The 11,861-nt window shown below is 34.5% G+C and overlaps 2 protein-coding genes across 3 annotated transcripts; both read right to left on the bottom strand.

Moving 5' to 3' along the window:
- Positions 1-32: 32 nt before the first annotated feature.
- On the bottom strand, positions 33-4,128 carry LOC120262046 (snurportin-1). The gene is made up of 8 exons (XM_039270096.1): positions 3,739-4,128; positions 3,029-3,215; positions 2,649-2,899; positions 2,035-2,149; positions 1,600-1,692; positions 968-1,111; positions 449-772; positions 33-288 (listed from the first exon to the last, which is right to left on the bottom strand). Exons 1-7 carry the CDS (start codon positions 4,077-4,079, stop codon positions 656-658), a joined length of 1,248 nt encoding a protein of 415 aa, XP_039126030.1. The 5' UTR covers positions 4,080-4,128; the 3' UTR covers positions 33-288; positions 449-655.
- A 433-nt stretch (positions 4,129-4,561) lies between these two features.
- Positions 4,562-9,983, bottom strand: LOC120262047 (sulfite oxidase). 2 transcript variants are annotated; one of them, XM_039270097.1, is made up of 12 exons: positions 9,864-9,983; positions 8,666-8,781; positions 8,528-8,590; positions 8,416-8,452; positions 8,169-8,250; positions 6,996-7,114; positions 6,739-6,834; positions 6,295-6,405; positions 6,117-6,218; positions 5,372-5,419; positions 5,086-5,301; positions 4,562-4,929 (listed from the first exon to the last, which is right to left on the bottom strand). In XM_039270097.1, the coding sequence occupies exons 1-12, from the start codon at positions 9,936-9,938 to the stop codon at positions 4,804-4,806; spliced, it is 1,191 nt and encodes a 396-aa protein (XP_039126031.1). In that variant the 5' UTR covers positions 9,939-9,983; the 3' UTR covers positions 4,562-4,803. The 2 variants fall into 2 exon arrangements, with proteins under 2 accessions (XP_039126031.1, XP_039126032.1); XM_039270098.1 differs by lacking the exon at positions 6,117-6,218.
- Between the last annotated feature and the right edge of the window lie 1,878 nt (positions 9,984-11,861).

Raw genomic sequence — 11,861 nt, 5'->3', positions numbered from 1 at the left:
ATGAAATTTATAACCAAATAAGGAACAAAAGGTTATGAAAATTTGATCCATTTCCAAGATTTTCTAGACTCCTTTACAGAACTCCTGTGGACCTTCAATACAACAGACATCACAATACAGCATTGTACTCAGGTGATCACATGCACTAAAACATTAGAAAAAAAGGATGCTAGTTCTGTTTTGATCACTAATATAGAAATTAAACATTCCAGAAAAGTAGAAATGAACAACTCTAACTCCATATGATTGGCACCTTTCTGAGGATCACCAAACCAACCAGTCCAAAACCTGAGAAAATGAACTTTAGTAGCATTAGCTTCTTACTTTGCATGCATAACTTCCATAACATATTTCCTTGTAAATAATGGTTTTCACCATCAATGAATTGATAAAAGAAAAGAAAAACGCATGATAAAAAGAACAGGCGGTGGGGAATGGGCAGCCTCACCATTTGGATTGAAAAGATAGTCACTGAACAATGCACCATGCACCTAGCACACAATATACGGAGAGCGCGTAGCCAAGCTAACTGAAGATGTGTGAGTTTTCTCTATATATCAATAAATACAAATAGCATAGAGCTAGTGTTGGAATCTTGATGGATCTTTCCTTCTGCCTTTCCATTTGTCTTGACGGCTGCCATTTATGTGAAACATCAACCAGCCATTTCAACATCTAAAGTCTTCTCGTCCTGGGATATATGCGGCTGGATGGATGCCAGTAGGTCACCCATCCGAAGAGGAGAGTGACGAGCTGCATACTGGAAAAACACCTGCAGTAAAGATAAGGACATTAATAGGCCACTTTTCATCTGAAGTTTTTAAAACTATTTACAAGAAACAGTTCATGGAAATGTGCAGCAACAACCACCAATAAAACAGGAAAAGAAGATACTAAGACAATAATCCGCCTCATGTATATCAAAATTGGAACTTGCTATGACCTGGATCATCTATTCAGATTGTACCTTAGAGTAACTATCTGCAAAAGCACGTGCACGATTAGACTTGCCGACGTATTGAGTGTCACACAACTCCAATTTTCCATCTACAATTCTCGCCCCTTCATCCTTAATAGCAAAGCGGAGCAAGTTTCCTGATCTTAAACCTGACTGCACAAAGATGTAGCACAAGAGTAGAATGAACAAGTGACCTAACATGTAAGGCAATGTAAAACCGAGTAGCCAACTGCAAATCTGGAATGATGCACATCACATTGTTCAATGTAATAAAAAAGTTAAAAACCAGTTTACAACAGAGGGCAATTACAAAGGTTCAGTATCTAGCATCTGTAAGCTTCCTAAGACAATGAAGAGAAGTTTCAAAACAACATGAAGTTTTCACCATATGCAAAAATGAAAGCATGCAATTAGGACAGGATCTGGCATTTATTTTTTAAATCCTTAATGTGAGAACATGAATTTGTGAATGAAAACGAGATTTCTGCATAATACTTGAATAAAACAAGAATGGGTAATTTTTAAAGTGATTGTTTTGCCTGATAGCGTAAGTTAAACAACACATAAACCTTAAGGTAAAGAAGATTTGGTATCTTCTTTAGTTGTAACAATGCACATGCATCCATCGCTCAAAATATTACCTTTTGAACAAATTCCCCGTCTAGCGACCCAAATACTACAGGAGGATCATCAGAGGTAACCAACTTTCCATCATCTTGCAACTCAAGGACTACCTGCTCATAAAGTACACAAAATGCAAAAATGCACTTGATATAGATTTTATACAAGCAAACATATTGATACTTTTTTTTTCAAACAGATTTCTTAAAAAAGTGCATTAAATCAGAAAATATTTTAAAGTAGAGGCATGGCATCAACCTACTCTTGATGTCTAGAACTGATATTTCTTGAATACTATAAAAAAATAACCGCTGACATCACAAAGGCCGAAAGTCTACCAAGAACTCCAAATAAGCCATAAAATATAATTTTAAAAAAAAATCAAATATTGTCTTCCCCTACTCTCAGTTCCTATAGCATTTAAACTGTTGGGAATGACACAAGACATACTGTACCTGCTGCAGAGCTGGAACTTCTCCTTTGCTATCTGTATCAAGAAAATACTGGCTACAGTGTTCGTCCTTCCACACCAGGGCCAAAGGGGTGTTGCCAGTTTGATAATGTGCATGCCTAAATATGAGAAAGAGGAACGTTGCTGAGTTACAGAAAATACCAAAAGATAGAATGTCTTCAAATGAAGGCAACAACGAAATTCAGAACAATAAATCATAGTGAAAAGTTTCAAGATCAAAGAAGAAATTTTTATTCTATGGTTGAAGTACACAGTTGCACGGTCTAAAAAATGAAGAGGGATTCCTCCTAAGATAAATAATGAAATTATTAAAGTTGATTTTTGTTTTAGGAAACACCATGTAAATGCACAGAAAGAAAACCACAAGGGAAAAACCACCAAAAGTTTTAAAACACTATGCTTCGCTGTAAGATTGAGATGCTCAAATGGAGAATGATTTGCTTGAATTAATTGGGCAGCAACATAAACACCAAGAATAAGCACTTAAATTAGGACTAAAAATAGGAATAGCAATAATGGTCAGTCCATAATGAGTTTTAGTTAAAAATTTAGTTCCTTGACACTAACTAATCGAGTTAGTTGAAAGTTAAAACTTACTTGTTGTAAAACAATAGCCCATCTCTGCTAAATGGCATGGAGCCCGCATATGCTGCATGTAAGCCCATCTGGTTGCAATCATAAATAGAGACAACACTGAATCTATACCTGTGGTATGTTGATGGTGGATTACAAGCACCAGTTTCCACAAGCTTGGAGTTCAACCAAAAAAATCTAAATTCTGCAGTGCAGTCATACAATGAATATCCTCGCCAACAGACCATATCAATGACGTAGTAGGTTTGATCAGACTGCAAGTCAGTATCAAATATGTCAGTCCAAAAGAACAGGAAAGCTTGCCAACATACTGAAGCTGGTGCAGATATAATCCAGTGAAACTATCAGCAGCAATACCAATACCATGAAAATTAGTATCTCACCTCATGAAATATACAATCCAGAATGCAATATGCACTTGCTGGGCCAGAAACATCTTTATTCCGAGCACCATTTGGTAAAGCTGAAGGAAAATAATGCAGGACAGAGCCATTCCGGAGCCTACTCACAGTGGTTCCATTAGAAGATACCACAAAGCAGCGCTTTCCAGCAGGCCTCGGAAACACATACCTAGAAGAGAATTAACTTACTGTTAGAAGAAATTGCACCTAAACAATGGAAGAAACTTAATAACAAAGAATCTTGGCAGCTTACTTCCCAAGTGAAGAGATAATGCCATAAACAAATGAAACTTAAAAAGTTGCAAAATATTAAATGAAAATCATTTTAACTTAAATGAACAAATGGCAGGAAGATATTACCAAAATTTTCAATTTTTTGGTCTCTCTTCTGTTTTCTTTTCCTTAATTCTTCCACACTCCAAACACAGCCATACCCACAAATCGTTTCTTTTTCCCTTTTTTCTTCTTTTGCCGTTTTCAATTGCATAATTAGTAAAAAAAAAAAACCTAAATTTTTTCTCATTTCGATTCACCAATCCTTATGCTTGAATCATGACTCATGATCAGCCATAACATAGATGTTCCAAAAAAATTTATATTCCAAAATACAGTTACAGAAACAAGAGAAGGCGTATAACAAACCGGAGTTAAAAAACTGAAAAAACGAAAATAAAAGGAGAAATCAAGCGTACCAGTCGTTATCAAGATGGGGCGGAACGTCGATCATCCACTCGGGAAGCATAAGCTGCCTTGCAAACCACCTCCGCGCCTCGCTGCCTTTGAGCTTGGATGCCTCCAGCACGCTAGAGACCACCGTCGTAGGCTCCTCGGTCTCTTGCTCCGTCTCCAGATCGAACTCAGGTTCCGATTGGGGTGACGATGGGAAGGAGAGGAGGGATGAGGCAAGGGCACGAGCACGAGCTTGGGAATTAGCGCGCTGCTCGGCCTGACGCTGAAGAGCCAGCTCACGCCGGCGCTGCTGATCGGAGATGGCGGCGCGTTTGAACGGCCGGCGGAGATCGTGCGGCGCCATTGCTCACCGGCTTCTCTTCGAATCAGCGCTCGAGTTTTAGAATGAGGAAAAAAAACACTCTCAAAATATTAAATATATGAGAAAAAAAGGGTGGGAAATAAAGGAAAATAAATACCCAAATAATATTAAAAAAAGCCCAAAAAAAAGAAAGAAAAAGAAACTTGATGATGGAATATTATTTTTGATAAATTAAATTAAAATAAGTAAATGATAAATTTATATATAAATATATTATAACTTCTTCCTTGTGTTTTTGTGTGTGTATATATGTAGCCCTATGTGAAAATTTCAGGCATCAATAAAAATTTTGTTATTATATGTCCATGATTACAAGATTTAACGAAAATAAACCATGCATATAATAAAATTATTTTAAAAGGGTGTTTTTATATAGAAAGAAAATAAACAATTCTCATCAGTTCTCTTTTGGTATATCAGCGTAGTTGTTGCCGTGCTGGGCTTGCAACTGTAACAAATAGCAATCCAGAAAAAAATGAATATGTTCTAATTCATCTGCATTTAAGTTACCAAGTTAACCAACACACAAAAGACTGAACCTAAATATAGAAAAAGATGACCAACAGCATATAACCTTGCTAAATTCAAAGAAGCAAGGTGTGGGTCCTTATTTGGGGGAAAAAAGATAAATTAGTACATAAAATTCTCAAGCAATACATTATTCTAAGGTACACACACAGATGGAAGTTGTAGGGTTTTTTTCCATTCACAAGTTTGAGTTGGCCACAGGGCTTCTCCGAACACGGACTCGATGCCATGAAGTGTTGAGAATTCCTCTCAGATTCCAAATGTCGTCTACATTTTCAGGCTGAACATTTGCTGCTGAATCAACCTGTGATGAAGAAGCACAATGGGCAAAAGAATAAAGTTGTGATATGTGATGGAGTTTTTATCAACTTATAGGTTGTCGACGAATCAAACTAAATAAGAAAGCATGGTTCAACAAATATGGGATTTCTAAAAGCATATTACAAAAACAAATGCATACCGCTTTAGCAATAATCTCAGTATTTCTTGGTACCGGTACTACAGCCCTGAAGAGAACCCATGCCCATTTATCACTGTTTATATCATCTGCTGCATATGGGACATTATCCTTTTGATATCTATCGGCTTCTATCCATGTCTTGCCACCATCAACAGATATATCAACCCTCTCAATTCCTCGTCCACCACCAGCAACTGCGTATCCACCGACGACAACCTACAACCAACAGTACAGGGCATGATAAGCGAATGGCAAAACAAAATGAGCCTTGAGTAAATTAACCTACCTTTCCAACTTGAACGAGGTTGTCATCATCCAAGGAACAAATAGCGCACTGCCATATTAAAAGATGCTAATCAGAAAGAAATCCAGTAAGGATTAACATAAGAAGGTCTTTCTTCGGCAGAATAAGGTAAATTGCTACTAGCGGAGTTCACAGCTGATGTGATTATGCCTTAGAACTGGTGAAGTGGAAAACAAGCCCCTGACATTGAACAGCTATAACAGCTTGATGGCCTTGACCATATTACCAATTTTGAATAATTTTTATCATGAAAAATAAGGCATTGATAAAGGTTTTGTATCCTTTGGCCTCCATACTTGTGATGAGAAGAGATATTTACATGGAAAGAAATTAATTTCTCCTAAGCATATAGCAAAACTTGTATTTGTACCAGATTGATGTTACCTGAAAAAATTTTCATACAAGCAGCATAACAGCAATTGGAGCAGCATGATATGATGACAAAAAATCTTCCTCAGCAGTAAGATATATTCAGAATTGCAGGCATTCTCAATAATACTTTGATATTGATGATTCTAGCACAAACAATTAGAACCAATTCCTTGCTTTTCAGTAACATAATTACATCATGTAGGATGCTCTATTTCATATATTGGATTTGTTATTCCCTTGTTAATTTTCAAACTAAATACCAGCCTATCAAATTCAACAGTCAACTTTACAAAGAAAGCATTGTGTGATTGAGAAAAAGAAGAAACATATATTATTAAAGGCAACAGTAAAACACCTGAACAGGGAAATCCATCTGCGGCTTTCTAGTAGACCAATCAATATTATCCCAATTAACAGTTGGTGGAAACATCTTGTAATCTTTTTGCATGAAAAAGCCCTAATTCAAGGAGACAACTTAAACAGTTGACTTTTAAACAATTAAAATAAAAAATATAGGAAAATCTCTCTGAAACCTGACATTCATCTTTGATGATATCGATTTTATCCAACCATTTAACAGATCGTGCACCAATAACACCAGGAACAACCACACGCAGTGGATATCCATGATCACGATTGAGGATCTGGAAGTAAGAATACAACAATTAGCTTAAAACAAATCATGCTAACCATATCAGACCAGATACTAAGATACTAAGAAATATGCAACACTGAAACTACATGTGCTAGTTACAACTCAAAAATCAAGTGGCATTTATTCAAAAAAACAGTGCTAAAGGCTGAACACAAGGATGCCAAACAATAATGAACCTGTCATTAGCTCAAGTCTAAAGGACACTAGAAATGTTAGATATGAGAGCATAATTACTGCACTTAATCCTTGGAAAAATATACATGCATTGTGAAAATTTCCACTTACAAAGCAAAATGCATTTGAAAAAGACAGCCAATAATACCTTGCCATTCATTTCATATGCAAGTAAAACATCAGCTTCAGGATTTGTGGCTTGAATCAAGGGAATCGAGGCCTTGTAAGGACCACCTTTTTCCTCCTATTTTTTGAACGGAACAAGCAAAAAGAAAAAAAAATTAGATGAATACTTCTGGAAGAGAAACACCCGATCATAAAACAAGCATCGGATAAAACGACAGATAAGATTAAAATAAATGAGAAACATCAGATTTCATCATAGGCCATGTGGGAACCACTTACTTTGCAGTTGTCAACACTAGTAAACTCAACATGCCTTCCTCCTAGTGGTGTAACTATAGTGCATTGTGTCAAGCCAACAAGCTTGAGGACATCTGATAATTTAGCTCCTCCCCAAGTGGCTGAAAAGGCAATATTGCAAACATGAAACTCACGCAAGCATAATAGAAACAAAAGATCACAGAAAGCTCCCCTATGCACACACAAGAAAAATATTCCCCATCAAGATACAGAAAAGAATTTGCATACACGTTCTGATCTACAATTAGTTATCTGCATTTCCCTCTAATGATAAAGTACTCGACATAAACAATGGCTTTTTGGTAAGTGGTGACAAAAAGTCTGGTAAGCACCGAAATAAAGTCTGGGTATTATTATGAGACTAACATAGTTTAAGATTTTCTAAGGTCATAGTTTAGTTCCAAACCAGAATAGTTCTTAGGTATTCAAATGTCTCAAAAAATAGTCCAAATCCAAAAACAAAAAGAAGTCTTGAGGCTTAGAGGGATAGCTTCATTAGAAATCAACAATTTCTCCAATATTCCGAGCATATCAGCTTTATAGACAATACTCAGATTCCCAATAAATGATGCACAACTGCCAGACGTGTATTTGTAGATTCTGCTGTAGTATTTTTCATCGCAATTTTTCACACCAGAGCCAACAGTTACTCAAGTCGACCCACAGCTTTTCCAAGCTTATAAACTTTTCCTAAATTACTTTCACACAAACGTGGGAGAACAGCAAAACAGAAATTATTTAAATTCACTAAAGAGAGTCTCAACTCCTTTGAAAGAAACAGACCGGATATACCAAGTTTTAACTGCAAACCATGATCGTGATGATGTACTAAACTTTGGTTTAACAATAGCCATCTTGCTCAAAATTCTGGTATAAACGAAGCATTCTTGACTTCAAATCTAATTTTACCAAATATTTAAAATATGAGTACATTATGTTTCAAGAAACAATGGTGAAGTTACCAGGTAAAATGATAGGGATAGAATAAATAAGAAGCAATATTTCTCCGATAGAGTATTAAGAGAAACATTTCAATGCATAACAAACTATTGGTTGTAACTTGTAAGGAATCTTTGCTTGATTATCAATAATAAATGTGTTTATATATATAATCTCAATGAACCAGTTTTAAGAATAAATAAATTAGGTACAAACCATTTCCGAGAGCACAAACATCCCAACCAACACCTTTAACCTTTCTTACTTCACTCATTGCGGTTCTTCTATTACCTGCACACTGCATGACATATCAGGTTAAAGCAGTAGTTATAATCTGGCAAGCTCTTTGGAAATCAATTCTGGACCTAAATCTCAAAATGAAACAAAAGCTGATGACATACTGCCAAATATATATATATATATATATATATAAAGAAAATAACATTTATTTCATGACCCTTACCTGTAAAGTGGCAGTAACATCATATTTAGGAAGTTTCCTGTCAATATCATAACTATGTCATTTATAGATGAATCGTGAGGCATTCCACAGGCTAAAATACAGATTTTGTTACCTTATGTCATCCATAGATAGTTGTATAGGGTTCTCTATGAGTCCTCCGATAAGTACATGATACCTGCTCTGCCAAATAGGTACAAGATCTTAAAAGGGTACGGTCACGAATAAAAAAGATGAAAAAGGGCATAACCACCTCTTGATATCATCGACAACTGGTATTGGTCCATGGTTCCTTTTGTAGAACAAATCCGTGGGAGTAATATATGATGAAATTAACGCATCTCTTGGGGGCTCAGCGTTAAATGGTTCCTGAAGAAGTAATGATCAAATAAATATGTATGTATAAATACGATGGTGTCTCATCCTTCAGGAAAAATAAGAGTACAAGTGCAAACATAATGGATTAAAAATAGGAAAAACACCAGACCACTGGTAATGACTTAATAGCTTTCATACATCAGAGGCATCTTAAGAGCGAAACAGAATTATGGCTCCAAATAAAGTAGATTGTACACTAATTTCCATAGAACTTAAAGAAAAGGGAATTGCAACACAACATGAAATCTAAAACCAGAGAACAAAAAAATAACACCAACTTAAAAGGAACTGCGAATTGTCGTGTTTTCTACTTGAATAAATATACAGTGGAAAGAAGATTATATCATCCAATTTAGTCGATAATCTCAATATTCCTTCACGCTTGAAATGAATCAAAAAAGTTAAAGACACTTGAGGTTCTAAACATCTTGAACAGCACAAATCAGGCACGTAATCCCCTTTCCACCACATCAAAGAAATGAACAATAAAATCCATGCATGCTGCAACTAGGAGACACACGATCCTAGGGTATGTTTTGATCAATGGGAAATAAAAAAAAAATCATATAGAATAGAAAATGAAAAAAGAAAGAAAAGATTATATCAATTCCTTTGAGTCCATCTACTTATCCATCTCATTTTCTCTATCAAAATCAAACCAAAGACGAAGAAGCAAAATTCCTTCTTGCTTTCTTCCCCTCTCCATTATCCTCTTCTGAACACAAAGCCAACAGCCATATATGTCTACTTTGCATTTGGATTGAAGAGTAAATCATATCAATCTCAATTAAAAACCAATTTTCTACGCACCTTTTTTCCATTTTCTCCATTTTCCCCAATTCAAACAACACAAACACAAAGACATCTTCATTTATTTGATTAGCAATCTCATTCTCCCTACCCAACCAAATACACCAAACCAATCTTCCATTATTTTCTTTTCCTAAAATCCCTGAAACCCAAACACACTAAACAACAAAAATCATCACAAAATAACATAAAACCCAACAAAATTATGCAGAGAAATCACAAAAACAGATCAAGACCGACACTTGGGAATGTATCTGGATCACCTTAGCATTGATTTTCAGGCACGGATGGCGCGGAGGTTCTTGAGAGTAATCCAAAGGGCCATTGATTCCAGGCATACTTCTCTTCCAATGCTTTCGAGGGAACGAAAATCAAGAACTCCGCACTCCTTCGTGCGGTTGATATATATATACACGGATACAATACTCGGTGGAGAAATCACGTGACCTCCACGTGAGTCACTGCATGTTTTAAATTATTTTGTATTTTTGGGTCCTTACACACGCGCGAGTGTGAGTCCTCTATAATGGTCCTGGACCTAGATCTGTGAGGATGTCCCTAGCAGCAGTTGGATTACTATCCAAAAGCTCACATAATTTTAAAATATATATATATATATAGTAACCTCCAGGCTTACACAATTTTTTTTTCTTTATTTCTCTTTCTATTTATGTTTTCCCTATTTTATTTATTTTTATTATAAAGATAGATAAACCATTTAAATTAGATAAGTAAAAAAAAACAAATAAGGTTCCAAAAGACAGAGTAGAGAGAAACAAACAGTACTTCATGACATGATCATGGGTTATACATGAGTACAAAAACATAATAATAATAATAATAATAACAGAACAGATCACCCAGGAAAAGAAAGGCTTCCTCAAAACAACCAAAAGACACTAAAGTAGTGTTTTGTTAGATGATCTTTTAAAAATCGATAGATTTTTCAATTACGATTATGAGTTGTAAATCTTTGAAGTTGAAAAATCGAGGAGAGTCAACTAGTGGTTGATTGATTGTAATTGAAAATGCTGAATTTCAAAATTTTATGTTTGTTTGGAAGGATTTATAAATCTAAATTTTGAAAACATGTGTTTAGTTGAATGTATTTTAAATATAAACACCTTTGGTGAGGTTACCTCACCATGGGTCATTATTAAATTTTTATATAGATCAAGGACCATATTAAAATAAATATTAAGATAAGTTTAAACATTTAATTACAAGTATATATCTTCAAAATAAATAAATAAAATTGCATGGTACACTTTTTAAATATATTTTATATTTCAAACCTAATTTTATCTTTTTGAAGATCTTTCTCTTCTTAAATTGTCTCGCTTAAGTTATTTGATTACTTTATCTTCTCAATAAATCTTATCTTTTTATAATTCCTTCATATATCAATTCATAGGATTTTAAAATATATTTTTAAACATAAATAATACCAGAGTGATAGAAATTACAACATTTTTACACATCTTTTAATCTTCATTAATCATTCAGTCTCACGTTATACCACGTGTGAGACTCTTTATTAAATTACAAATACAGGAGATTGAACTACGCTCGATTTGGGTGTAGTTACAAATCTAAAAAAAATTCATTTACACTGTAACTACTTAAAATTCTCAAATTCAGCTAAACAAACACTAGATTTTGAAAAATTTTGTAATTTCATTCACATGTAGTTTTATATCGGGCCAAACAAACACATCCTTAGTTTGATAATACATGTCTTTCTCGTGGTTAAAAATTTTCAACTCCTCACTTTGGCAAAGGGGTAGCGTAAGCTGTTGACAAGTATAAATGAATATATCAATAGCAATTAAAATAAAAACTTTGATTTAAAAAAAAAACAAAAATGACTGCTTTGGTAGAAAAATAAAATAATATTTGGAACCCTGATTTACGAATAAAAAATTATGTAAACTAAAAAAAACTTTATTCTAATTAATTAAAAATGATGATTAGGTACCCATTGTTTTAGATTTAAAACAATCGTCTACAACTACAAGACAATGAAACTAGTTAACTTTATTGAGTGGTACATGACAGTGCATCACCAAACAAAAAGCCATGGTCTAGAAAAATTAATTATATTTTCTAATAATTTTATAATATTTCTAATGCTAAGATTGAATTCATCCAATCTTGGTTCTCTTGTGGAATTTTTAATTGCTTGTTTAACACTGATATTATATATATATTGCACGTTGGTAAAATTGAAATCTATGAATGTTGCTATCAATCGTTAGATC

This window comes from Dioscorea cayenensis, chromosome 5, assembly GCF_009730915.1.
Source record: "Dioscorea cayenensis subsp. rotundata cultivar TDr96_F1 chromosome 5, TDr96_F1_v2_PseudoChromosome.rev07_lg8_w22 25.fasta, whole genome shotgun sequence".
NCBI lineage: Eukaryota > Viridiplantae > Streptophyta > Magnoliopsida > Dioscoreales > Dioscoreaceae > Dioscorea > Dioscorea cayenensis.
Note: the sequence above shows the minus strand (reverse complement) of the source record. Positions and strands in the feature narration are given on the sequence as shown.

What these genes read in the sequence shown, in the direction of transcription:
- LOC120262047 (XM_039270097.1), bottom strand. Translation starts at nt 9,938, where the DNA reads ATGCCTGGAATCAATGGCCCTTTGGATTACTCTCAAGAACCTCCGCGC. An exon ending in AGATGGATTTCCCTGTTCAG is followed by an intron (nt 5,420 to 6,116) that starts GTGTTTTACTGT and finishes TTAATATGGCAG; the next exon opens with TGCGCTATTTGTTCCTTGGA. An exon ending in CTGAGATTATTGCTAAAGCG is followed by an intron (nt 4,930 to 5,085) that starts GTATGCATTTGT and finishes TCTTCATCACAG; the next exon opens with GTTGATTCAGCAGCAAATGT.
- LOC120262046 (XM_039270096.1), bottom strand. Translation starts at nt 4,079, where the DNA reads ATGGCGCCGCACGATCTCCGCCGGCCGTTCAAACGCGCCGCCATCTCC. An exon ending in GGGCTATTGTTTTACAACAA is followed by an intron (nt 2,150 to 2,648) that starts GTAAGTTTTAAC and finishes TCTCATATTTAG; the next exon opens with GCATGCACATTATCAAACTG. An exon ending in ACGGGGAATTTGTTCAAAAG is followed by an intron (nt 1,112 to 1,599) that starts GTAATATTTTGA and finishes ATCTTTGTGCAG; the next exon opens with TCAGGTTTAAGATCAGGAAA.